The sequence below is a fragment of the Astyanax mexicanus genome, chromosome 9 (genome assembly GCF_023375975.1).
Source record: "Astyanax mexicanus isolate ESR-SI-001 chromosome 9, AstMex3_surface, whole genome shotgun sequence".
NCBI classification, from domain to species: Eukaryota; Metazoa; Chordata; class Actinopteri; order Characiformes; family Acestrorhamphidae; genus Astyanax; species Astyanax mexicanus.
This window is the reverse complement of record NC_064416.1, coordinates 7,874,281-7,902,234: the sequence shown is the minus strand read 5'-3', so window position 1 is coordinate 7,902,234 and position 27,954 is coordinate 7,874,281. Positions and strand designations below refer to the sequence as shown.

Genomic DNA, 27,954 nt, shown 5'->3' with positions numbered 1-27,954 from the left:
CACTACATCCAATCAATTGCGTGACTGGGACTTGTAGTCCATTTTTAATACGCGGCGCCTGGCTTTAACAGATGGTACGCGTCTGAAAAACTACACGTCCGCGTGCCTCCGCCGTGCGATTCATTCGGCTGTTGGTATTCACAGAAAAAACAGATCCTCCCTTATTCTGAGGATTTTGCCGAGCTGAAAACTTCCGTCTGTCGGTCGGATGAAGAGGATTCGGGTGTAGAGAGACTCTGAGAGCCGGAGACGGAGGATTTAACTCGGGGAAGCTGTGCTTTAACTCTGCAGGTACGGATTATTACAGTTAGTTAGCCAGCGGAGCTAACGCAGCCGGGTTACCGATACGTTAGCCTGTACAGGGTAGGGTAGCTGTGTTAGCTTAGCTTGTTAGCTTCTCTGTTCGCAGCCTAGCTAGCTTAGCTTCACGACCCCACAGTTAGCTTTAGCTAAGCTACAAAGTCATTCGCTTTGAATGTGTTTTGAGCGCATATTGTCGTATTTAAGGGTATATCCATACGTAATTTAACGATAAATTCGTGATATGATCGATTAGAAGACCCATATAAAAGCTGGACTTAATGATCGACTGTGTAGAAGCAGCTAACAAGCTAGCTTAGCATTCAGATTGGGTTAATGTTAGGTTAGCTAGCTAACTAGCTCGTTAGTATCTGGGCTTTTTAGGTAAATGTGGGTTGAATATATAACGGTTAAATATTTATTTTAGAGGGTAATTTAAGTGTTCTGATTGTTTAAACATCTAAACTCTATGAATTTTACCTTGATTAACCTTTATTTTATAGACTTGGCTTCTACAACTCTGGAAAAACTAAAATTTCTCTGATTTTGCTATTTATAGGTATGTGTTTGAGTAAAATGAACATTGTTGCTTTATTCTATAAACTACAGACAACATTTCTTCTAAATTCCAAATAATAATATTGTCATTTAGAGCATTTATTTGCAGAAAATGAGAAATGGCTGAAATAACAAAAAAAGATACAGAGCTTTTAGACCTCTAATAATGCAAAGAAGATCAATTAATTCGTTTTTATGCGTCTTGGCATGTTCTCCTCCACCAGTCTTACACACTGCTTTTGAATAACTTTATGCCACTCCTAGTGCAAAAATTCAAACAGTTTAGTTTGGTTTGATGGCTTGTGATCATCCATCTTCCTCTTGATTATATTCAAGAGGTTTGTAATTTGGTAAAATCAAAGAAAGTCATGATTTTTAAGTGGTCTAATTTTTTTTCCAAATCATTACAGCAAATTGAGCTTATTTTGACCTTGCTGTATTCGGAACACTAGATAATAATAGTTATATTAGATAACCATAATCTCAGTTCTTCAGATCATATGGAATTAAATTATTGTTTTATTGGTTTGTTGTTGGCAACATCATAGTAACACAGGTAGTTATAAATGTGAGTGAAAATATAAACCACAATATCTACTAGGGGTGTCACGATTCTCTAAATCCTCGATTCGATTTCATTTTCGATTTGAGGGTCACGATTCGATTCGATTCTCGATTTTCTTGTTTTTTTTTCTTGTTATTATTTTATGCCTCATAAAATTTAAATAATATATTTATTATTATTATTATTATTATTATTATTATTATTATTATTATTATTATTATAAATATTATAAATATTATTATTATTATTTATTAAGATATATATGGTAATGCCATCTAGTGACTTTTTTTGGTAGCAACAGTGTGCACTATTAAAACAAGCAGTTTATCAGAGCTGTGTGTGGATGGCTGGTGAAACTGCTCATTACATGAAGCTGCAGTTCTTCATCCAACCACTAGCAGCAGCAGCACAAGCCCCGCTCTCTTCACTCAGTCACTACTTCAGTACAGCCCAGCCACGGGCTACAGAGCTCAGCCAGTCCGTTTTTACTGTTTCTGTAAACAAATAAAGGTTTTAACCCCACTAACCCGATAATACAGCTCACTACAGTTCATCTTTCAGCCCAAGCAGCTAACAGCAGCAGGTTAGAACAGCCGACACGGAGTCACTGCTCGGATTACATTAAAAACAGGTCAGTTAGCGCGCTGCTAACCTCAGGATGTTTATAACTACGGAGTTTAGTGGACACACCACGGCCGCCAGGTAAGTCTTTTAAAGGCTACTGAAGACTATTAAAGGCTATTAGAGTGTAACCCCTGGCTCCCAGGGGTTACAAGAGGTTATTGAAAGCATTATTGGGGGGCAGAAATCAGTACAGGCTGGTTAGATAAGTGATGTGGGTATTGTCTTATAAATATTTACACATAACTTATATCTCTCCTGAAAAGCTTTTATTTTAGTCAGAAACACGCTTGTGTTTACTTTATCTGAGAGAAAGATGTTTTTTTAATTCAATGGAAAGCAACAGGTGTAGTCAATTATAAGTTTAAGATTTTTAATCCACCTCACTGTGATCTATAGTCAGTGTTCTCAAGTCACACTGACACACGCATTTCAGCGAGTTCACACGCTCTCACCTGCGCGCACCCACCCCTCCGTTAGATACAGATACAAAACCTGCGCGCCCAACCCCCGCCCCCCCTCCCCCGTTGGACAGATAAAAACAGTGATCACACTCCCGCCGACTGCGCTCATGCAGTGGCTATCTCTATTTAAATGAATAGGATGCGCTGTGTTGGTGCCGCGGCATTTGCGTAGCGCGCTGCGCTATTTGCGTAGCGCGCGCGGGAGGGATCGTCGATCCTCTTTTTGACTTCGATACTCGAGATCGTGACCTCATTTCGATTCGATTTCGATAAAATATCGAGATCGTGACACCCCTAATATCTACAGTACCAGTCAAAAATTCAGGCAAACGTCATTCATGCAGTGTTTTTATTTATTTATTTATTTATTTATTTTTCTACATTATAGATTAATATTATAGACATTAAAAAATTAAGGGTCACACATGTAATTTCGTAGTAAACAGTAAATAAAAGTGTTAGTCCTCCACAATCACTACACACCTCTAAACTTCATGTAGCTTCAGAGTTCATCACTACACACCTCAAAACTTCATGTAGCTTCAGAGTTCATCACTACACACCTCCAAACTTCATGTAGCTTCAGAGTTCATCACTACACACCTCCAAACTTCATGAAGCTTCAGAGTTCATCACTACACACCTCCAAACTTCATGTAGCTTCAGAGTTCATCACTACACACCTCCAAACTTCATGAAGCTTCAGAGTTCATCACTACACACCTCCAAACTTCATGAAGCTTCAGAGTTCATCACTACACACCTCCAAACTTCATGTAGCTTCAGAGTTCATCACTACACACCTCCAAACTTCATGTAGCTTCAGAGTTCATCATCACTACACACCTCCAAACTTCATGTAGCTTCAGAGTTCATCATCACTACACACCTCCAAACTTCATGTAGCTTCAGAGTTCATCACTACACACCTCCAAACTACATGTAGCTTCAGAGTTCATCACTACACACCTCCAAACTTCATGTAGCTTCAGATTAGTTCCTCACTACACACCTCCAAACGTCATGTAGCTTCAGAGTTCATCACTACACACCTCCAAACTTCATGTAGCTTCAGAGTTCATCATCACTACACACCTCCAAACTTCATGTAGCTTCAGAGTTCATCACTACACACCTCCAAACTTCATGCAGCTTCATAGTTCATCATCACTACACACCTCCAAACATCATGTAGCTTCAGAGTTCATCACTACACACCTCCAACCTTCATGTAGCTTCAGAGTTCATCACTACACACCTCCAAACTTCATGAAGCTTCAGAGTTCATCACTACACACCTCCAAACTTCATGAAGCTTCAGAGTTCATCATCACTACACACCTCCAAACTTCATGTAGCTTCAGAGTTCATCACTACACACCTCCAAACTTCATGTAGCTTCAGAGTTCATCACTACACACCTCCAAACTTCATGTAGCTTCAGAGTTCATCATCACTACACACCTCCAAACTTCATGTAGCTTCAGAGTTCATCACTACACACCTCCAAACTTCATGTAGCTTCACAGTTCATCACTACACACCTCCAAACTTCATGAAGCTTCAGAGTTCATCACTACACACCTCCAAACTTCATGTAGCTTCACAGTTCATCACTACACACCTCCAAACGTCATGTAGCTTCAGATTAGGTCGAAAACAGTAGAGAAATTCATGGAATGGAGATTTTCTATGACTCAGCAGCTCCATCCAAACCACATATCACCAAACACAAGGCAGGCCACGGATACTTTTAGCACTATAGCGTTTTGAATAGAATTGAAATACTCTCTCATGCACAGGATATTGACTTTTATTCTTTTTGTTGTACACCATACAATTCACAATTCAACAGGATTTAAAAACACTCAAATTCAATATTCAGTGCAGGGTGAGTGTTCTTTAAGCAGCTCTACTTTAACTTACACTGTATATCTATTATTGTATTGTTTTAATTTTCGGGGGGGGGGGGACTCACGTTGCAATATGTTTTCTTGTAATTTATATTCCGATACAAAAATTCACCAAATTCCTCCTACTTGACACAATCCTACATCCATAATATTAATAATGCATTTCAGATATTCAAGTTTAGAATGTAATAAATGATACTGGGCATATATAATCTGCGCCTCTTAAATATGTTATGGAACATAAGAAAATCTTTAGATTCTTTTTTTATAGTATGAAGCATAGGGCTGGGTATCTTTTTTTTATATCTTTTTCTAAATCGGAACCAAAAAATACAGGGCGACTGTAATAATGTAAGGGAAAGTATACAGTCTAGAATGAGTTCATATGAGGTAAAAATGTATTAACTTGTGCATTTAGACAAGTTTTGATGGACTATGGGCTCACAAATACACTGATACTGACAGTTCAGCAATCTGATTGCCTGTGGGAGGAAGCTGTTACTGGTCCTAGTCTTTTTGTGCTTCTGTACCTCCTGCTGCTGGGCAGCTGTGAGAACAGGCAGATGCTTGAGTGGTTGGAGTCTTTTATGGTGCTTCTGGACTCCCACAGACAGCAGCTGGTGTACGAATAGCGGTTTGGAAGCTGAATCATGGTGCTGTGTGGAGGGTCTACCCACCATCCTCTGCACGCCTCTGATTTGCTGTTCGCTGTGGAGCCGTACATTTTTTCCATACCAGTTTGTGGTGATGCCTGTAAGGATGCTCTCTACAGTGCAGGTGTAGAAGGTCGTGAGGATTCAGGTATTCATATTCATATTCGTATACATATTCAAAATACCTCAGCCGTCTGAAGAAGTAGAGGTTCACTACTTGTCTGGTTTGTTCTCTCCATGTCAGTATATTGCTTATTAATGTGCACGCCAAGGAATTTGAAAAACAACAAGCCCTTCCATTTATTTACAGTAAGCTTAGATTTCCAATATTTTTTGTCTAAGGGTGAGTTTTCAGTGAAGATTCTCCAGCACTAAGGCTAGGTGCAGCATCATTAGCATGAGCCGCTAACTACAGCACTAGCATGACGTAGATGCCGCCTGATACCACTAGACTGAGAAACCCTGAGTGTTTAGGTATCTCAGGGTGCTATCAGCTAGCGGTTTGACCCACGTAGCTTGTTGTAAAATAGCAAACAGCCAGACTACAGTCCGATATACTCACCTCTGTATGATGAAAAAGCTAGCACTGCAGTTAGCAACTAGTGCTAATGCTTATAATGCTGTACTTCAATGGAGTGGCTTTACTGCTCCTTAATACCTGACTGGTAGAATTCATACATAGTGCGAAAAATATGGTAACTTGAATCAGGAACTACTGGGATGACCACTGAGAACTAAACTAGTTCTGGTCAAGAAACCTGTTGAGATGGTTTTTTTTTTCACTGTGACATGTTGCATTACCATGCTGAAAATGTGGTCATGAAGGGATGCACATGGTCAACAATAGCAATAATTATAAAGGCTGTGGTGTTCAAACAGTGATTCATTGGTCTTAACAGGTCCAAAATGAGCCGCGAAAACATGCACCACACCACATGATCCTTCATAATATGAATTTCTTATAGCACATCATTCTAAAGATTCTAAAGGCCAGTGAAGAACACTGAACTGATCTCTATCTTTATTTTTAGGGCTGCAACGATTAGTTGATATAATCAATATTATGATTAAGGGGATGGCAGAAAAATAATTCAGATTAGTTGCAAAATAGTTCAATATAATCATTAGTTACATCCCAACTAGTATTGGTTGTAGATACAGTAGATAATGGTTCAATTTACCATAGATATGAATTAATAGGTCTTAATATTTAAAATAATATGTCGAGGGTTCAGTGTGTTCTTAGCACTATATACCTGGATTAAAAGGATGCATGTGGAAGGTAAGGTAAAGTGTTAAAAGGCAGAAGACGAGCAGTGAGCACTGTTTAGTTTTTTTCATGGTCTAATAATCCCGAGATAAATAATAGATAAAAGAAATGTCTACAGACAAAAGGCTGCATAGTGTTAATTAAATTCACATTTCTGCATTAGCGCAATGCATAATTTGTGGTGCGTTAATAAGTCTGCGGGAATTCTCCTGACCTCTAGGAATATTTATGAACGTTTCTGTGAGTATTGTGTAGCTTAATAAAGGATGCAAATGAAAAGGCCTTCAGATGAATAGCCAGGAGACGGTCCCATGCATCACTCAGACAGATTGGATCAGGGCTCTTCGAACCGCTGCACGCATTTATAGCGTCGAGACTCGGTGCCAGCAGAAGCACAGACGTTCGTCATTTATAATTAATGCGAGTTATGAAATACTGAGGGGATGTAAAATGAGATTTAATGGCCTGCAATAAGCTACTTAATTTAAACAATGCAGTAAAGTATTTTTGACTGTGTGAAATAGCCTGACTCATAATGAAATGTCTTCCTGTGCGCGATAGAGCGTAATTTCACTATTTAATAATGTCTTCCTGCTTTTTTATGCTAAGCATCATCCCTGCTTGGCCTTGAGGGCTCATGCATTAGTCTAATCACTTTTTATGGCAGAATGTGTTTAAATAGCGGAATTATTTCAGATTAAAGCCGAGTCTTTGTCTTTAACTAGTGGATGTATAAAGTGAAAGTTGTCAGGCATCAGGCTGTTAGTTGCTGAAGGGTGTTGGCTGTTTGGATGGAGCGTCATCAGTAAGGAACTTTGAGGAATCAGGTGTTGGCTGGCCTTTGTGACGAGGAAATGCAGCAGTGAGTCATGATTAGTAATCTGGCAGCTCTGCAGCACAGTTACACACACTGAGTTACCTTTATTGGAAACACCTACCTTTGTACCTGTACACAGAGGCCACTTTATTGGAAACACCCACCTTTATAGCAACACTTACAGACCTCATTATTGGAAATGCATAACTTTTTTATAGAGAGGTATATGAGCACAGAGATAGGATTTCTGTTCATGTGGTAAGTGAGTGGAAAACCAAGGTTGGTAGGTGGATGTTTCCAATAAAGTGGCCACAGTGATTGGAAGCACAAAGTTGGTACATGTGTGTTTCCAATAAAATGGCCAGTTAGGATAAGCATAAGGTTGGTGGGTAAGTGTTTCTAATAAAGTGGCCACAGTGAGTGGAAGCTCAAGGTTGGCAGGTAGGTAGGTGTTTCTAATAAAGTGGCCGCAGGGAGTTAAAGCACAAGGTTGGTAGGTGGGTGTTTCTAATAAAGTGGCCACAGTGAGTGGAAGCACAAGGTTGGTTGGGTAAGTGTTTCTAATAAAGTGGCCACAGTGAGTGGAAGCTCAAGGTTGGCAGGTAGGAAGGTGTTTCTAATAAAGTGGCCGCAGGGAGTTAAAGCACAAGGTTGGTAGGTGGGTGTTTCTAATAAAGTGGCCACAGTGAGTGAAAAGCACAAGGTTGGTAGGTGGGTGTTTCTAGTAAAGTGGCCACAGGGAGTTAAAGCACAAGGTTGGTAGGTAGGTGTTTCTAATAAAGTGGCCACAGTGAGTGGAAGCACAAGGTTTGTTAGGTGGGTGTTTCTAATAAAGTGGCCACAGTGAGTGGAAGCACAAGGTTGGTAGGTAGGTAGGTGTTTCTAATAAAGTGTCCGCAGTGAGTGGAAGCACAAGGTTGAGCAGGTAGGTGTTTCTAATAAAGTGGCCGGTGAGTAAAGTTAAGTTAGGTCAGGTGTGTGTGAGTGTGAGTTATGTCAGGTAGATAAGACGTCATTCCTCTGGGCAGAAGACCTTCAGCCTGGAGCTGTTTGACTCTGTTTTGACGTGTAGGTTTGAGACTGTGACTCACTTTCCCATCAGTAACAGTTCTTTCACACCAATATGGTACATTTCCTGGCAGTTGCTTCAATCTATTTGTATAGGGTTATCTGTTTTAGATTAGATAAATGCTAAATTCTGTCATAATTTTGCTCCAGTCAAGTTTTTCACTGTAGAATATATGCTTCAATGTAGTTGACAAGGTCCATCTGTTAAACTGACTGTTAAACACACCAGTTCAAATATCCCAAATGCCATTAGCAATGCCTTCTAGCTCTAAGTTAAAAGCAAGGTGCTGTGGATCATCAAGATAAGTGGGTGTGTTGACGTGTTTGGCTCATATTACACAAGCCATTGGGAAATCAGTGTATCAGAAAACTATAATATTATATAAGACCATTTGGTACTTTTAGCAGTGTGGGCAGTGTGCCAAGTCCTGCTGGTAAAGGAAATCCACATCTCTATAAAAGTTGTCAGTAGCAGGGGGAAGCATGAAGTGCTGTAAGATTTTGCGGGAAAACAAAACTGCACTGACTTTAGACTTGATAATAAAACACAGTGGATCAACACCAGCAGTGATTGGTGGAAACTTCACACTAGACCTCGAGCAGTTTGGACTGTGTGTCTCTCCACTCTTCCTCCAGACTCTGCTCCCTTGATTTGTTAAATGAAATGTAAAATTTACTGATGATCAGTGATGGTTTGGAGAGACATGTCAACTGCTGGTGTTGATCCACTGTGTTTTATTATTAAGTCTAAAGTCAGTGCAGTGTTTTCCCAGAAATGCGTCCCTCTGCTGACAACTTTTATGTAGATGTGGATTTCATTTTTCAGCAGGACTTGGCACACTGCCCACACTGCCAAAAGTACTGATTGGTCTCATATACTGACACTGATTTTTGGGTTTTTATTGCCTGTAAGCCATAATCATTAATAGTAAAAGGAATAAACACTTAAAATAGATCACTCTGTGTGTAATACATCTATATAATATATTTTTCAATGAGATTGTAATTTTTTGAGATGCACCTGTACAGTAAGGTAATTTACTGCAAGCTAATCAACGTGACATGCTTGTATGATTTGTTTTGTTTGTTTAAAACCTCTTCTACCTAAATATTTAAGTTATATCTTCCATGTTTATCTAGCTCGTGATTACTGCTTGAAATTGTCGCAAAGCTAGCTGAGCTAATCTGTTTATTCTGTTTAATCTGTTTGCAGAAATCGTCTGGGCTCCGAATCCACTGTAAAGTTTGGGAGTGAATGACGCTCCGCCCATCCTCTCATCATCACGGCGACGATGACAATGGAAGAGATTAAGAATGAAGCGGAGACGGCCTCGATGGTTTCCATGACCCTCTATGCAGTAATGTACCCAGTCTTCAACGAGGTACGTTTGACCACGATATGAATGATAACAGCGGTGCTTCAGATTAAGCTTTGTTTAAAAGCCAAAGTTCAGTAAAAATCAGGATTTACATAATTCCTCCAATGCCCCTTACATAAAATATGGCTGCTCGACCAGGAAGACATGCTTGCAGTTGAATTAAGCTTTTAAAGATTCCCAAATGTTTCACAATCCGTGCTGCAGACGTTTTCGCAACAGGCCTGTCTGCTTAATAAAGGCTTTACTGCTGTTACATTTAGTCATTTAGTTAAGCTTGCATAATATTGCATAAGATTTTCTCCAAGCCACAGTGTGGAATCAGACCTTAGCTAATATTAGTCTGCACTCGGCCTCCCCGAACAGGCCAGGGCTGTCAACTGGAAACAAAAATTAAGCCTGCAGTTCTTACAAAAAGAGTTTCACAAATATTAGAAGAGTATTTAGATGTGAAAGTGTAAATAATTAAGTGTTTCTGAGTATCCTTAGAAGCTAGAATGTTGTTAGAATCCACTGATTCTTAACTTGGGAGCCATGGTAGAAAGAAAAAGATGCAAAGGCCTTTTCTGATGTGTCTCAGGGAATTAAATTTCCATTAAATATTCCACAGCACCAATACCAACTTCAGGCATCAGGAGCTGAGTGTAGCCATATGGTATTTAACTGGCATGGGAGGCTAGAGAAGCATAGTCTAACAACAGCACTTCCTTACTTTAATCTTCTTCTTTAAGTGTTCTGTGATCATTATTAGATTACATTACTCCATAAAAAACAGCTATTTGAAGCTGAATGTAGCTCAAAACCTTCTAACTATTCATTTAAATACTGTATTGCTGGAAACACATCCTCATTTAATGTCTTGTCTATAACAATATAAGACAATCTTACTACTGGAAAAAAAAACATAAAATACTTTTTCGGGGGAAAAAAACACACCACAGAAGATCTTGAAGTTCTTATTGCATCTTATACACCTAACTAGAGCTGGGTGATTATCGGTTATATTTTTATGTGTTTTAAACCGACACATCAAAAAAAAAAAAATGTAATAAAAAAAATGCTCTTATAATAACATTTAACAACACGACAAAAACCTGATTTATGATTTACGTAAAAATAAAGTTATTTTGAGACGTAACTGCCTATTTAAAAACAACAGAAGTTGTTCATTTGTTGGAGTTCATTTGTATAATTTCTAACATATTTAGAGTGTTTTTACTCACATTTTTCTATCTCACAATGTTAGTCCTTTACAGCTTCAAAAACATGTATTATGCAAATTAGGTGATGAAGTAATTTTAGCGACTTTTAGGAGATTTTAGTAGGGGGAAAAAATCGATTTAAATCGTAAATCTGATTTTTTTTTTTTTTTTTTAAATCGAAGGTTTTTTTTGGGCTCTACTCATTATACATACTTTACTATTTTGTAAGTTTTGTCAAAAAGGGCACCATTTTATTTCTTTCTATTTGTTTTGTGAGGGTGTGCTTATTTCTTTATTTTTTTAAGTTTGAGGGTGTATTGTGTCAGTACCTAAACTATGTTAAGCTTTGTAAAAGTTACTGGATGTTCTCACTGTTTACATTAGTTTTTTTAGCTTGTTTCTGGTTGCACTTTAACCACAAAGGGGACATTTTAAGTGAAAACAAAATAAATAAGAACTAGTTTTTTAACATTTCTTTAGCATCTTTAATTTGATTTTTAGTAGGGGGAAAAATCGATTTAAATCGAAAATTGGATTTAAAAAAAACGTTTTTTTTTTTTTTTTTTTGGCCATATCGCCCATATTTAATACATATGTAGTGAGAAATTTTCCTTATCGTACTAAAACCCTTTGCTCTGTCTGGATATATAAAACCAAGTGCATGCCACAAATAGCCAAATATGTGCTGAAGTGGCAATAAAACCCCAACAACCAACCAACTGTATTACTGTTAACTTTACTTTTTGACTGTATTGTAACATTTATCTAATTACTGTAACTTTTAATCCATAATTTTGTAGTTAAGTTTCACATAATACTTTCACGACTGTTCAGTTAATTACCTCATTACATTTACATTTATGGCATTTAGCTGACGTTCTTATCCAGAGCCTCTTACAAGGTTATTCCTATTACAGAGGTGGGCCAATGTATTGTTGGGAGTCTTGCCCATGTACTCTTATTGGTATAGCACAACATATTCACCCAGACCGGGACTTGTATAGGTTGTGGTGTTATCCACACCACCACACAAACCCTTACTTTTATCTTTACCTCATAGCTCTTCTTCAGTTAACTTTCTTAAATAAGAATGTCATGACTGTTCAGTTAATTACCTCATAGCTCTTCAGTTAACACAGATTAATCGGTAAAACTTGACAATAATGGTGCATTAATGAACAGCCCTTATGACAGTTATAAACATTGTTGGGTTAAGTAACTGGTTTTTAATTGACACTAGTTAAGACTTTATTAAACATTACTAAATTGTAATGCTTAACAATGTAAATACTGTTAGAAATTGAGAAGTTTAAAAATATATATATTTAATCGTCAGAATCTGTGATTTAAACTTCCTAAAACTGTGGATGAAAGGTGAAAAAAACTTTAAGAGCAGTAACTATAGCCTTTTTAAAAATATTAAAACTGTAACTTGAAGGATAAAATTAATACACACTGAATTTAATTTATTTGTTAACTGGAGAAAGAAGGGATTTGTGGCTTATTTTAATACTGTAATGCCTAAAATGGCTTCAAGAATAACAACATATACTTACAATTAGGAATGTGCCATGTCATATCGTACGCAATAATATCGCCAACATTTTTGAATATCGTAAAAGATAATACACCCTGAAATATCGTGCCATATCATCCACCCCTAATTGTCGCATCAGCTTACTACTTTTTTGCTGTTTTTACCAATATATATCTATTAGACTATCATTCATTTTACTTTAATCCTGGATATATGGAGATATTTGGAGTGCGTTATTATTATCATGACATTCTAAATCATTGACTTTTATTACAAATCTAATAAAATTCTTGTATTTTTTAATATCTCAGTCAGGGGTGTGCCATATAATAGCATATATCATATGCAATAATAAAATTAAAATTTCATTTTGTTGCAGTAATGTATTCTTGGATATTTTTTTAAAGTGTTTTTTCGTATCGTCAATAGCATCGTTATCACGAAGGTACCAGTATATATCATGATATTATTGTAAAGCCAATCGCAAAGTGTTGCTGATTAATCCCTGCAGCTGAACATGCTTGGAGGAGAACACTAATAATGACCTGTGGATATTTCCCCTCTATTTAACAAATTAAATAATCAAAAAATTAATGCATGTTTTTGCTTAAATTGTAAACGAATTATGGCCAAACATTTGTAAGTGCTCATTTTTGTATTTATCATAGATTCAATTTCCATTTATTTAATCTTTCAGATCTTACAGAAACGAATAGATTGATTGTGCTATCTGTAAATGAATAGTGCTGTATACCATTAAGCCTGGTAATCACCGTTTCTGTACCCAGAGCCGGCTGTAATCAGCAGTGCAGGTGGCTCCACCCGCACTGCGGTTTAACGTAAAGACTGCAGAGCCTCACCGTCACCTCTCTGAAGTCCTGAATCCATACACTTCTATAAAGACTTCCTAATCCTAATTACACTCCTCCAATAATCTCTCCATCAGCAGAGCACATACACAAACGCGCACCACCACGTTCAGCTGACGTTTTCCTCTCACGTTCACTTCCCCAAACTCTTTGGAGAATTAATTATGCAGCTATTTAATTAGAGCCAAAAGCTCGCTCACACCAGAGACTTAATGTTCCTCTTTTTGCTGTAATACATTTCCGTCTTTAATGTATGCAGTGCAGGCTTGCAGGGATAGAAGGTCTCTAACTGTGTGTGTGTGTGTGTGTGTGTGTGTGTGTGTGTGTGTTCGTGTGTGTTTGCATGTTTGCTTGCAGCTGGAGAGAGTGAACCTGTCTGCTGCACAGACCCTGCGAGCAGCTTTTATTAAGGTAAGAGATGCACATGTTCAAAGCCAAAAAGCCAGTTTTACACAGTATCTTTGAGGCTTACATTTTTGGTTGAAACTGACACTGAACAAAATAAACATACCAAACATGTTTTTCGCAAGTTTTCATTCGTTTTGACACATTTTTAACCTTTTGCATGAATGAAATAACGTGTTGTTGTGCTGAGGGGAAGGAAAATCAAAACCAGTATGCGTTTTTGTGCATACCGCCATACCTCTTAAAGGTGCTGCGGAGAACAGAACGGCCAAAGAAGCAGATACAGCACGATTCAGTACACTGTAGTGACTGTAGTATTTCAGCTCTGTGCAGTCGAATGCTGTGTTCTGCCTGGAGAAACATAAAAACAGCTCTTTATCTGAGGAGCTCCTGCTGCTGTTCCTCACTGTATGAGTGTTTTTATCCGAGCAAAATAGAAAAACAACAGCATACAGCAGTTATTCACTCAGAAAAGAGATAAATAGAATGTTGCAATCGATCCACAGTTCGGAACAAAGTTCCCCTCATCCCCCAGACGATCCCAGAAGTGTTGATTAAACTCCCTAAAACTGGATATGAGGTGCAAATAAACTTAAAGAGCAGTAACTCTAGCCCTTTTAAATGTATTAATACTGTAGCTTGAAGGATAATATAATTACACACTGAACTGAATTTATTTGTTAACTGGAGAACCAAGGAAACTGTGGCTGATTTTAGGTATATTGTTTACATTCTTAAGCTGTTTTCCTGCCAATGAATCTGATTTCTTTATATAACTTGTAATTTAATAGGACAAAGTAAAACCAATAGTTATTAAAGCCTTAATTTAAAGCCTTAATGTTTTATATTATATGTACTTCTTATAGTACAGTAACTCGCAAACCTATATAAAAGCCCATAAAATAATATAATGCAAAAAAAAGTGCTGAATACAATCAAAATCTCACAGGAATGCTCCAATAGTCTAGTAAAAAGCCTTCCCAGGATGGAAAACAGCTAGTAAAACAAAAGCAACATAATTTATTATTTTCAACCCCTGTTAATTTTAGGAGAAACATAAAAATAAGCGTAATGTGTCCTAATATTTTTATCCACATAGTACAGGTGAATTTAGATTTTATTTATTTATTTTTTTTATGGACTGCTCTTTTTAAATGACAGGATCTCCACATTTCCCCTTCTGTGTAATTCTTCAGGCTCTGCTTATCCTGGTTTTGCATCGTTTACCACAGCATGGCCAAACTTGTAAACAGCGTTTTATGTTTGTTTCATTGAGCCTTTTCAGTCCAAGCTGTGAAAGAATTCCCCGGATGCTATTAAACGTTAAACATTAACACTAGTGTGAATATTGGCCAATTTGCTGTAATGGTTTCATTTCCAGTCTAATCTGTTCCTTATCGAACATCCATTAAAAAAAAACAAAAAAACTTATCTGTACAGGCAGTAACTACTGGCAGGGCCCTCCTTTCCATATTTAATGGGTTTTGAGATTAGTAGGAGATCTGCTTTTAGTATATATGGATAATCTAATGCACTGTATGCATTCAGTCATTCTTTTATTGTCCCTCAGGGAGAAAATTCCAATCGTACACACACACAAGTTTTACAAGTTTAAAAAATCGATAAAAACAGCAGTAAACAGTTGCAAATTCACTTATTGATGTTCATATAAACTGAAAGATAAGCCTTCACTCTGAAATTGCGCTGCCTGTTCACTATGTACATCAAAAAATATTGTAGAAATGTTTTACAAGCCTAGAAAAATAGCTTTAAAAGCCTAAAATCCTTTAATTTTCCCAAAAATCAACAGTGCGCCTTAGAATCCAGTGCATCTTATGTATAAATTCTATCAGTCAGGTATTAAGGAGCAGTAAAGCCACTCCGTTGAAATACAGCATTATACGGGTGAGTTTACAGTGAAGTTTCTCCAGCACTAAGGCTGGGTGCAGCAGCATTAGCATTAGCCGATAACCACAGCGTTAATTATTTCACCATTCAGAGGTGAGTATATCGAACTGTAGTCTGTGTGTTTATCATGTTACTACAAGCTACATTGGACGAAGCGCTAGCTGATAGTGCCCTGGGTTACTGGAACACTCATGGCTCCTCATTGTAGCGCCACCGGGCTTCATTTACATCTCGATAGCGTTGTATTTAATGGCTAATGCTAATGCTGCTGCACCCAGCCTTAGTGCTAAAGAAACTTTCCTGAAAACTCCACCTGACAAAGTACTCTAAAAAAAACAGAAGTGCTTTACTCACCCAAATAAACAGTTTTCAGGATAAAAAATCTGTGTAGATTAAAGTCCAGCACTTGTTTTACTTCAAAGAAAAAAAAACATATATATATATATTAGGGGTGTCACGATTCTCTAAATCCTCAATTCGATTGTATTTCCGATTTTGGGTGGGCTTGATATAGGTGATGCAAAGTGATACAAGTGATCTGTAATACACCACATTAGGCACTAATGGTCAAATTCAAATAATTTAATTAAGATATATATGTAATGCCATCTAGTGGCTTTTTTTTGTAGCAGCAGTGTGCACTATTAAAACAGCAATGTGCCACATAAAATAAATACACCATTTGCGTAGCGTGCAATTTGTCTTTTTGACTTCGAGGCTTGAGACCATGACATAATATATATACCCCTAATATATATATATATATATATATCGATGTAGGAAACCTTACTAGTTTTGCTTAATGAGCCTTATAATCTGGTGCGTTTTATGTATGAAAATAGACCAGAAAATAGGTTTAAAAAAAAAAAATCGAAGCACACAGAATTTTGGACCTCGCAGTTCAGTACGCATATGGTATAACGGAGCAAATAAACAACCCATGTTTAATTTCATTAAATTTAATTAGACTGTGCAAGGCTATGTTCACACAGCAGGTCAAAGTTGCCCAAATTCGATATTTAGTTTTGCATGTTCACACAATCTTTTTAATGTGACCCATATCTGACATCTGTCAGAACGGTTTAAGCTTTATATGTGACACGCATGCGCAACAGAGCAATGCTTCACGTTAAGTTTCACTTTAACCCAGCCAGAATCTCAACAGCTCTGAATGTGCTCAGACTGCAGCTGAGCTCATCACAGAGAATTCGCTGGAGCCTCACTGAGAAAAGGACACAATTTTTGGTCACGGTCTGGTTTTTATATTGTATGGACATACAGACTTCCAATGACTGGGCATTTTCTTTTTTTTCTTTTATAAAAAAAAAAAATAATAATAATTTTGTCTTTTAAAAGTAGTAGTATGTGCAAATTGTCGTTTTATGCTCCTGGGCTACACTTACAGTTGTAGAGTGAAATTTCCACTATGAGCCACTTCTTTTTTGCAGCAGTTTTTTATTGTATTATCAGCTTTAAATTATTCTTTTTTACTAAGTGGATGAACGCGTGCTGCAGTTTTCTGATTTGTGTTTGTGATTCTCAGGCGGAGAAGGAGAATCCCGGTCTGACACAAGAAATCATCCTGAAGATTTTAGAGAAGAAGAATGTGGAGATCAACTTCACCGAGTCGTTATTACGCATGGCTGCAGATGATGTTAAAGGTATGGGTTTGTATCCAGTTATGTGTGATCCAAAACATTATGACCACCTGGATGGTCCCTAGTGCTACTTGTAGGCCATAGTCTTTTTTTTTTCAGGGTTTTACATTTGTTCACCAGAAGAAAAACAATGTTTTTGCACACTTCTCTCCACTCTAATTTATTTATATAGCGCTTTTAACAACTGATGTCACGAAACAGAACAAAGAATCAGACAAAACACTGAAAATATAGAATACAAGCCCCAGTGAGCACAGAGGCAAGGAAAACCTCCCTCAGAGCTGCAGGAGGAGAAAGAAATACCAAGACTCTGATATAAGGGGGACCATCATATCACTGGTCAGAGAGCTTTTAAATGAATAATAAGTCATTATACATTCACACAGGTGTAATATATCCATGTGTATACCAACACGAGTAATGTCCTTTTTGTTGCTTTCATTGTGGCAGAATAGCCATTGAGCCCAAACACTTGCTGTGCTACTTCTGACCTCTAGGTCGAGCTGTTTCCCCACAAATGTGAAAAACAGTGTTTTTATGATGGCATTTTTCTCTCCTCAATTTAATTTCCTCCTCTCTGCAAGCATTTTTGTCACGTCTTCAAATTTATGCTACTAATGAATTCGCAGGCACACGAAGAGAATCCAGGCACCGGCTTGTGTTTGAATTTAAAATTTACCTCCATCATTAAGCCTGGCCCTTTTTTATACCTTAAGCCCATCTCTGCTCTTTTAACTGAAAGTGTGTGTGTGTGTGTGTGTGTGTGTGTGGTGCGCAGCACTTTATGTTGTGATGAGATTGATTACCTGATAGTTTCAGTGATTTAAATTAGGAATTAATAAAACACTCATCGCACATTAGCTGCTGTCTAAAGGTGTTTTCAAACCTACCATGTTTAATCCTGTGCTTTTAAAGTGGCAGTCTGTACTATTTTGTTTCTAATCTGAAAGCAGAAGCATTTCTGATTGGAGATAAAATGAGGGATAAAATATTGTGTTTAATGCTACCGGTGTGCTGGAACGACCATCCCTGCTAAGCCCTGCTAAGATAATATATTCATTCTAAAAACTGGGGTGTTGGGTCACTTTTCACGGGAGTTCTTCTTGCCACGTCACGCGTCTTTGCGTACTTAGGGCACACGTACAGCCTCTAAAAGAGGATCCAGCTCAGTTGTACTGAAAGCGAGTGGCTGGTGGAGCATTGGGGACTTCAGAAGGGGAAACTCAGAGCTCAGTAGTTCATTCACTCATAGTAAAACCAAAGGAGTGAATTTTCTGACTGAGCGTGCTCCCTCTCTCTCTCTCTCTCTCTCTCTCTCTCTCTCTCTCTCTCTCTCTCTCTCTCTCTCTCTCTCTCCCCCTCTCTCTGACTGAACATAACCTGGAATCGGATTCTTCCGCTCTGAAAGGAGACCGCATCACACCCGCCCGGTTTAAAATGGTTCTTCTGCATGCTCTGTGCAATTACCCATTCTCACCAGAGAGGGCCGTAATCCCCTGAAACTCAAAACTTACGGACATCAGCTTTAAATTTGGTCTAAACCAAAATAGCAGGTGTCAAATGTGCTGTAAAACCTGGTCTGGATTAACAATATAAAAGCCACCATCTGAGAGATGTTATTGCCCATTGGCACTGCCAGGCTATAGAAGTCTGAAGTGTTCTGCAGTTTCTGTTCAGATTGAATGCAGTGAACTGACAGCGGCGTCCTGTAATGAACTTCAGTCAGTAACAGCTGCTGTAAATACTGTATATCTTATGTACAGGGTTTGGACAATGAAACTGAAACACCTGTCATTTTAGTGCGATAGTTTTCATGGCTAAATTAGAGCAGCCTGGTGGCCAATCTTCATTAATTGCACATTGCACCAGTAAGAGCAGAGTGGGAGGTTCAATTAGCAGGGTAAGAGCACAGTTCTGCTCAAAATATTGCAATGCCATGCCATAGACATACCAGAGTTCAAAAGAGGACAAATGAATGGTGCACGACTTGCTGGCGCTTCTGTGACCAAGACAGCAAGTCTTTGTGATGCATCAAGAGCCACGGTATCCAGGGTAATGTCCGCATACCACCAAGAAGGTCCAACCACATCCAACAGGATTAACTGTGGACGCAAGAGGAAACATTTTAATATTAAATATTGTGTGTCATTCATTTTAGGCCTAATATAATCAATTTCGATTATAGTTTTAGTTCATTTTTGGTTTTATTGTCCATGTGTGCACTGTTTTAAAAATTGTACGGTCATGAAAATGTGCCTTGAAGGCATGGAAAAGTCATGAACAAATCTTGGAAATGTATTGGTTACAAAGTGAAAGTGCTGTATTTAACTAGTGGTATAAATGAGTGTGTTTTGTGTGTGTGTAGAGTACATGATCGAGAGGCCGGAGCGCGAGTTTCAGGACCTGAACGAGAGAGCTCGAGCACTGAAGCAGATCCTCAGCAAAATCCCGGACGAAATCAACGACAGAGTGCGCTTTCTCCAGACCATCAAGTAAGTCCTGGTGCTCATTCTTCTTTTGGTCCATTTTAACGCATTTTCTGTTAAATACAAACCACAGCAGTGTTTTGTAATCTGGAGAATAGCATTGCTGTTGATGCTACTTTGGGCTCGGCACGCTGCTATACTGCACTGTGTATCTTTGGGGAAGCAGACAGGACAGTGCTCACAGGAACTGCATAACACTGCATAACCAGTTATAAAAAATCCAGAAGTATCCATACCTGTTTAAAAACAAACCTGCATTGCTTCTCCTCTGTGTTAGCTTTGTTAGCTTCATTATTAAAAATACTTACAAAACATACTTTACAGATTATGTGTGAGGTATTTTAAGTCTTGCTTTGTAGTCTTAGTGTTATTTTCTTTAATCTCTCTTGTGGCTTTTCTGGCGTTTAGTATTTGCCTGAAGTTTGCTTAGAAAAAAAGTCAATAGCACCGATAAAAAAAAACATGTTGAGCACATTTTCCTCTTGCTTGTGTTTTTTTTTTTTTTTTTTTTTTGTTATTTCTCATCCTTGGTGTGTCAGAGAGAGAGAGAGATGAGTGTGAAGCAGTAGTTCTCTCTAACCACTTTTCTTATTTGCCTCCCACAGAGACATAGCGAGTGCCATCAAAGAACTGCTGGATACGGTCAACAATGTCTTTAAGAAATACCAGTATCAGAACAGAAGAGTGAGTTTTCCTCTCGCTGCTTTTCTCTTTTTCTTTCTCTCTCTTTGTGCTACCTCTCTCTCTCTCTCTCTCTCTGTCGATTGAGTGATCAATACTAAAGAATACATATTTTTGTTCCTGATGTGTCCATTTGAAAAATCTGTGACTCCTTTTACACATGGTCTTGAGTATCAGGATTATATATATATATATATATATACACACACACACACACACACACACACACACACACACACACACACACACACACACACACACACACACACAACTTAAACCACTTCAGGAGGTGGACCGTGACCAATTTGAGCCACATTCTAGCAATGTTAAGACATCCTTCTTTCTAAGGTGCATTTGACTACTGAAACCCTTCTAGTACAACCAAAACACCAGTAATTATTGCCGAAAATGTGAGCAATTAATTTTCCGTCTCACCAACCGGAGAGCCATTTGACTGCCAATTTAAAATGCATTTGGCTTAAAGGAGAAATCTGGTGTGAAACTAGGTTAAGTAAAGCTAAGGTAAGTAAACAAGTTAAACGAGTGCTGGAGTTGATTCTACACAGGTTTCTCTCCTGAAAACTCTGCTTTTGGCTGAGTAAAGCGCTTGAATTTATTTACAGAAAGCTTAGATTTACAGATTTCCACTAATTAGCTAGTGGTTTGTCCCATGTAGCTTGTTTTAATACAGTCTGATATACTCAACTCTAAACAGCGAAAGAGCTAACGCTTAGAGTGGTTAGTGGCTAGTGGTAATGCTGCTCCAGCAGTGCTAGCTGGGGTAAGCAGCAGGCTACAGGCCGATAATACTCACTAGAGGTGTGCCAAAAAATCGATTCACATAAGAATCTTGATTCTCATTTACTACGATTCAGAATCGATTTAAAATGTCCCAAAATCGATTCTGAGGGGCGGGTTTTAGACTGATTTTGGGCTGGGTATTTTTGTTGGACCTGGCAACCCTGGGGATAGCACTTGTCCTTTCAAACGGAGATCTTCCAGACACACACAGAGCGTAGGTGTTTGAGAATCACCGGTAAGATGGCAGAACAAGCACTATATTACATTAGATTAACGTGTAGTTTCAATGTTTTATGGCAGAATGCTTCATAACAAGCATAAAAAAGATCGCTAGTAGTTAGTTTCAGTAACTGTTAGCTAGCTAACTAGCTAACTTTCCAGTTCCACCTTAAATAACGCTACAGGTGGCAGCGGGCTGCAGCATTTAAGGCGGAACGGAAAAATACAATAAGCTAATCAGAGCTAATTTCAGCTCCTCATCACAGAGGAATTAAGGAATGGACCATATGAATTAATTTCTCCACCTCCTGCCCCCTTTCTGAAGAAATACAACGACCTTAAATTAACTAGTTAATCAGCAGCTGCTCCTGAACTTTAGCGCTCCACTGCTATCATCACATCAGCCCAGCAGCGTCACCTACACACCACCGCTAGTAGCCTGGTAATAAAGCAGTGTTATTTATTATTTATTTATTGTTCATTAACGTCATTGTGATATCCCAGTGATTCCTCTGTCACCGAGGACCCACATTCCTGCACATTTTATTGTTTTTGTAACACATTACCTGCTCCAGGACCAGTGTATATTATGGAGGGTTTTTTTTCAATAAGATTCATAAGCCAGAAGCAGAAATTTTTATAATTCAAATCGTTTTGAATCAAAAATCGATTTTGAATCGAATCGTGGCCCCCAAAATCGGAATCGAATCGAATCGTGAGATAGTAAACGATTCCCACCCCTAATACTCACCTTTAAACAGCGAAAGTGCTAGCCTGGTTAGTGGCTAGTGCTAATGCTGCTCCAGCAGTGCTAGCCGGGGTAAGTAGCAGGCTGCAGGCCAAAAATGAGTTTGTTAATGGTGTAATAAATAGGGATTTTTTTTGTGGGCATGACTAACACTATGCCTCTATTACTAGTACCGTATTTTTCGGACTATAAGGCGCACTTAAAAACGTTTAATTTTCACAAAAATTTACAGTGCGTCTTATAATACGGTGCGCCTTTTGTATGGATTTTACTCGTCAGGTTGTAAGGAGCAGTAAACACACACTCCGTGCAGCGTTATACAGAGTTTCAGTGCTATACAGAGTCCAGAGCCGTGCAGCTCCGAGGCTGAGCAGCAATAGCATTAGCTAGATGCTAACCGCTAAGCTAGCTAGCTTATTCACTGAGATCAGTATTATCTAAATTTTACTCGTCAGGTTGTAAGGAGCAGTAAACACACACTCCGTGCAGCGTTATACAGAGTTTCAGTGCTATACAGAGTCCAGAGCCGTGCAGCTCCGAGGCTGGAGCAGCAATAGCATTAGCTAGCTTATTCACTGTTCAGAGATCAGTATTATCTAAATTTTACCCGTCAGGTGTAAGGAGCAGTAAACACACACTCCGTGCAGAGCCGTGCAGCTCCGAGGCTGGAGCAGCAAATAGCATTAGCTAGCTTATTCACTGTTCAGAGATCAGTATTATCTAAATTTTACCCGTCAGGTGTAAGGAGCAGTAAACACACACTCCGTGCAGAGCCGTGCCGCTCCGAGGCTGGAGCAGCAATAGCATTAGCTAGATGCTAACCGCTTAGCTAGCTAGCTTTTTCACTGTTCAGAGATCAGTATTTTCTAAATTTAGTACTTTTAATACTGCTGGAGCAGTATTATTAGAGTTAGATGCTAATCGCTAAGCGTTCACCGTTCAGAGGTGAGTTATCGGCCTGTAAGTCTGTGCTGCTTTGCCTGGCTAGCATTAGCTAGATGCTAAGCGCTAACTCTCTCAGAGGTGAGTTTTATCAGCCTGTAATCTGCTTGTTTACCGTGTTAAAACAAGCTACGGGGGACGAATCGCTAGCTAATATCTCACTGTCTTACCAGAACACGCAGGATTACTCAGTGTAACGCTGTCGTTTAAGTTTGGGTTAACTTTACTAGTTTAGGTGACTAGCTAGCGTGCTAGCGGATAGCTATGCTAACGCTGGTGCAGCAAGCCTTAGTGGACATCTGGAAATCTAAGCTTACTGTAAATAAACTGAAGCACGTTACTCACCCAAATAAACAGTTTTCAGGAGAGGAATCTGTGTAGATTAATATCCAGCACTCGTTTGACTTTGAAAGAGCTAGATTTGAATACTGAGACGCTCCACCGGCAAGCGACCACCCCCGGTGGGGGAAGGGAAACATGGCGCCACCCCTGTTCACTTTGATATAGGCACCCTTTCTAGTGTCACTTAACGCGCCTTATAATGCGATGCGCCCTATGTATGGAAAAATAGCAGAAAATAGGCGTTCTTTGATAGTGCGTCTTATAATACGGTGCGCCTTATAGTCCGAAAAATACGGTATATAGAGCTGGGCGATATGGCCCAAAAAAAACTTTGAAAAAAAAATCAGATTTTCGATTTAAATTGATTTTTTTATTTTTTTTTTCCCCTACTGAAATCTCCTGAAAGTCACTAAATGACGTCATTGCCTAATTTGCATAATACATGTTTTTGAAGCTGTAAAGGATTAACATTGTGAAAGAGAAAAAAGAGTAAACAACACTCTAAATATGTTAGAAATGATACAAATGAACTCCAACAAATGAACAACTTCTGTTGCTTTTTAAATAGGCAGTTACGTCTTAAAATAACTTTATTTTTACGTAAATTACATAAATCAGTTTTGTGCCGTGTTTTTAAATGTTATTATAAGAGCAGTTTTTTATTTTATAAAAAAAATATTTAATAAAAAGGAGGGAGGGGTGCGGCTGCGCGATGGAGAGAGGGGCGGGGCTAAGCTCAGGGGAGCGTCGGTGGTGAAAATTAAAACTCAAGAGAAAATCGATTTTCATAAAAACACATCGTCCTTAACTGTAAATTTGAATTAATCGATAAAATCAGAGGAACTATTTTACAAAAGTTTGTACTCATTATCATGTTTCACTACACTCAAGTTCTACTGCATTCTACTGATTTTTTTCTGCTGCAAGGATAGTAATATAAAGTGTTTATTGGTCAAGTAGTTTTCATTTTCTGTCCCTTTGCTTTTGTTTTCTGTGACAATGCTTCTTAAAATCTAAGAATTTGTACATAATATTCATACATAATGTGTTACATAAAGTGGAAATAAAGATGGAATCAATTTTAGGCCTCAATTTAGTGATCAGAAATGGTGAGTGCACAGAGCACTGGAAGAGTTAAAGTCTGTTCATTAAAATAAAGTTTCTTTGTGTTTTTCAGGCACTAGAGCATCAGAAGAAAGAGTTTGTGAAATACTCCAAAAGCTTCAGCGACACGCTGAAAACATACTTCAAAGATGGAAAGTAAGCAGCTTCTCAGAAGCCCATGCATATTTAATCAGCATTTTGGGCTGGTCTAGTTCACTGTGATTGCTTTAAATCATTTTTAATGGGCTTGTGGTTTTCACATGAATTCTCACAATCACTTTTTGTGCTGTTTAAAATTGTGGTAGCGTGATCTGCAATCATGTTGTGATCAAAGTATGACAGGCTCATCAACAGCAACAGAATGACATGCACTTCTATTATTAGAGACCACACTATCAATTTGTTTAATGTAATGCTTCACTAAGCACAAATTAACATCACTGAACATTTTCACCAGCATCTCTCTACAGGCTCCACCTACTGTAGCTTAATCTCAGTGTATATCAGTTATGTTATTAACATACTAGTTCATCTAAATAAATGTAATATCATTGAAAAGTTATTTTATTTCAGTAAATCAGTTTAAAATGTGAAACTCATATATTATATAGATGTATTACACACAGAGTGATCTATTTTAAGCATTTATTTATTTTATTGTTGGTGATGATTATGGCTTACAGCAAATGAAAACCCAAAAATCAGTGTCTCAGAAAATTTAAATATTATGTAAGACCAATTGGAACTTGTTGCTTTGTGGGCAGTGTGCCAAATCCTGCTGGAAAATGAAATCTGCATCTCTATAAAAGTTGTCAGTAGCAGAGGGAAGCATGAAGTGCTGTAAGATTTTGTGTGAAAACAAAACTGCACTGACTTTAGACTTGATAATAAAACACAGTGGATCAACACCAGCAGATGACATGTCTATCCAAACCATCACTGATCATCAGTAAATTTTACATTTCATTTGTAAATCAAGGGAGCAGAGTCTGGAGGAAGAGTGGAGAGACACACAGTCCAAACTGCTTGAGGTCTAGTGTGAAGTTTCCACCAATCAGTGATGGTTTAGAGAGACATGTCATCTGCTGGTGTTGATCCACTGTGTTTTATTATCAAGTCTAAAGTCAGTGCAGTTTTGTTTTACCACAAAATCTTACAGCACTTCATGCGGATTTCATTTTCCAGCAGCATTTGGCACACTGCCCACACTGCCAAAAGTACCAACTGGTCTTATATAATATTCTAATTTTCTGAGACACTGATTTCTGTTTTTTCGTTAGCTGTAAGCCATAATCTATCACATAATCACATAATGCTCCTGATTGCTTAATTTGCTGTATTGGCAATTACAAAAAGTGGTGAAAGATGCTCTTGATGTATCCTTAATTATGATACAACCCTATTTTTGATGTGTCTATATTAACTGTTATATGTCTTCTCTTTCTGTCACCACCCCACCCATATTTTTTCCAGGGCAATAAATGTGTTCATCAGTGCCAACCGGCTGATCCACCAAACCAACCTGATTCTTCAGACTTTTAAAACAGTTGCATAAAGAATCTGCCTTTCCCCCCCTCCCTCTTTCATTTTGTAACTTTAATATAACCTTTATATGAACATGTACAAACTTTTGAACTGTGTAATTTATGAATCCTGTCTCATGGGGCGAACACTGCAGGCTTGACTTTTTGCTTTTCTGTTTTTTCTTCCTCTTCTAATTTCTAATGTTCTCCTGTAGCTGGGTTAGAGGCACACTGATTTTCATGCTATTTTATTTTCAGCTTTTCCTCCCCTTCCCCCCCCCCCCCCCCCTCCCTTTCTCTGTAAATACTGGACTTTTCCTCTCCTGTCTGACCGCGCTCAGCTCCGCAGAACCAGAGTGGACGGATGGGTGTTGTATATTTAATAATTATTGGGTAGCAGGAATATTCAAATAAATAAATAAATACGCCACACATGTTGGAAAGGTTTTATTCAGACTGCGCCTGAGTTTCTTTCCCGTCTTCATTAGGAAATCTGTGTTTTTTTTTTTTTTTACCCAGAGGATTATAGCTAATATTCTCTCTATGAGCTCATATCTACTCTGACCCATTCTAATCCCTCTAAAACGCCTGTGTTTTGAAAGGGATATTAATTAAATGGCTGTGACCTGATTTCAGAGCGTCCTCTCCATTGGCAGAGGCGCCAGTCAGCTAATTCTGATTATTTCGAGCCATTAAGCGATGAAGAAAATCAGGCACGGTCGCAGAACTGTCCCTGAGGAACTGTGGACCGTGAGAAAATGAGGAGAATCTCAGCTTTCTTCTGCTCTTCTTGCCGTCCACACGAGTACAGCGAGCTCAGATTTATCATGTATAATAGCACATCTCCAAAAAAAAAGTTAATATCATTGAAAAGTTACTTTATTTTAGTAATTCAGTTGTAAAAAATGAGAAACTCGTATATTATATAGATGTATTACACACGGAGTGATCTATGTTAAGCAAGCATTTATTTTATTGTTTCTTTGATGGTTATGGCTTACAGCCAATGAAAACCCAAAAATCAGTGTCTCAGAAAATTTTAATATTATATAAGACCAATTGATACTTTTCTCAGTAAGGGCAGTGTGCCAAGTCCTGCTGGAAAATGAAATCCACATCTCCATAAAAGTTGTCAGTAGCAGAGGGAAGCATGAAGTGCTGTAAGATTTTGTGGGAAAACAAAACTGCACTGACTTTAGACTTGATAATAAAACACAGTGGATCAACACCAGCAGATGACATGTCTCCCCAACCCATCTCTGATCATCAGTAAATTTTACATTTCATTTGTAAATCAAGGGAGCAGAGTCTGGAGGAAGAGTGGAGAGAAACACAGTCCAAACTGCTTGAGGTCTAGTGTGAAGTTTCTACATAATTTTATTTATCTTTACAGTTGATTATTGATCTTTCAATAAGGTCCAAACAATAAAAATGGAATTTACTTAGCAATACCAAACCATGGCAAGTCTGAAAATTCTTAAGCAAGGACGCTTTTATAAAAGATAAAAAAATATATATATATACACCTAAATGTCATAAATGTAGGCCAGAGTATCTCTTACATGACATCTCTAGACATGTTTTGTTCATTGCTGTGGCAATTAGTATTATCTGGCTAATATATCAGTTTAAACTGCACCTTATCAGCAATTTAGCTCAAATGAAAGGAGTATATTTGACAGCTGGGTCGGATCGACACTGGATTATGTTCTCACCACAAGCGAACCGCTCCAGACCTCTAGGTGGTCTCGGCCCGGTTCTTTTGATCCGCACCCGAGTGTGATTACTGTTTTCAAACCTGCTCAGTTGAACCACACTAAAGTTACAAACGGACCAGAGTTCCTTTTAACCAAAATAGTAATGGTATGAAAACGCCCTAAGAAGAGGAATGGGTTTCCATGGCCAAGCAGCTCCATCCAAGCAG

At 38.2% G+C, this 27,954-nt stretch overlaps 1 protein-coding gene and 1 long non-coding RNA gene across 2 annotated transcripts; one reads left to right on the top strand and one right to left on the bottom strand.

The window, feature by feature from the left end:
- The first annotated feature begins 104 nt into the window (after positions 1–104).
- Positions 105–26,478, top strand: pdcd10a (programmed cell death 10a). The gene is made up of 8 exons (XM_022664331.2): positions 105–291; positions 9,443–9,611; positions 13,571–13,624; positions 17,070–17,187; positions 19,550–19,676; positions 20,276–20,354; positions 24,581–24,663; positions 25,981–26,478. The coding sequence occupies exons 2-8, from the start codon at positions 9,522–9,524 to the stop codon at positions 26,060–26,062; spliced, it is 633 nt and encodes a 210-aa protein (XP_022520052.1). The 5' UTR covers positions 105–291; positions 9,443–9,521; the 3' UTR covers positions 26,063–26,478.
- On the bottom strand, positions 3,055–4,206 carry LOC125804539 (uncharacterized). Its single transcript, XR_007440645.1, has 3 exons — positions 3,930–4,206; positions 3,561–3,603; positions 3,055–3,397 (listed from the first exon to the last, which is right to left on the bottom strand). It is a non-coding gene; the product is annotated as an uncharacterized LOC125804539 (long non-coding RNA).
- Positions 26,479–27,954: the final 1,476 nt, after the last annotated feature.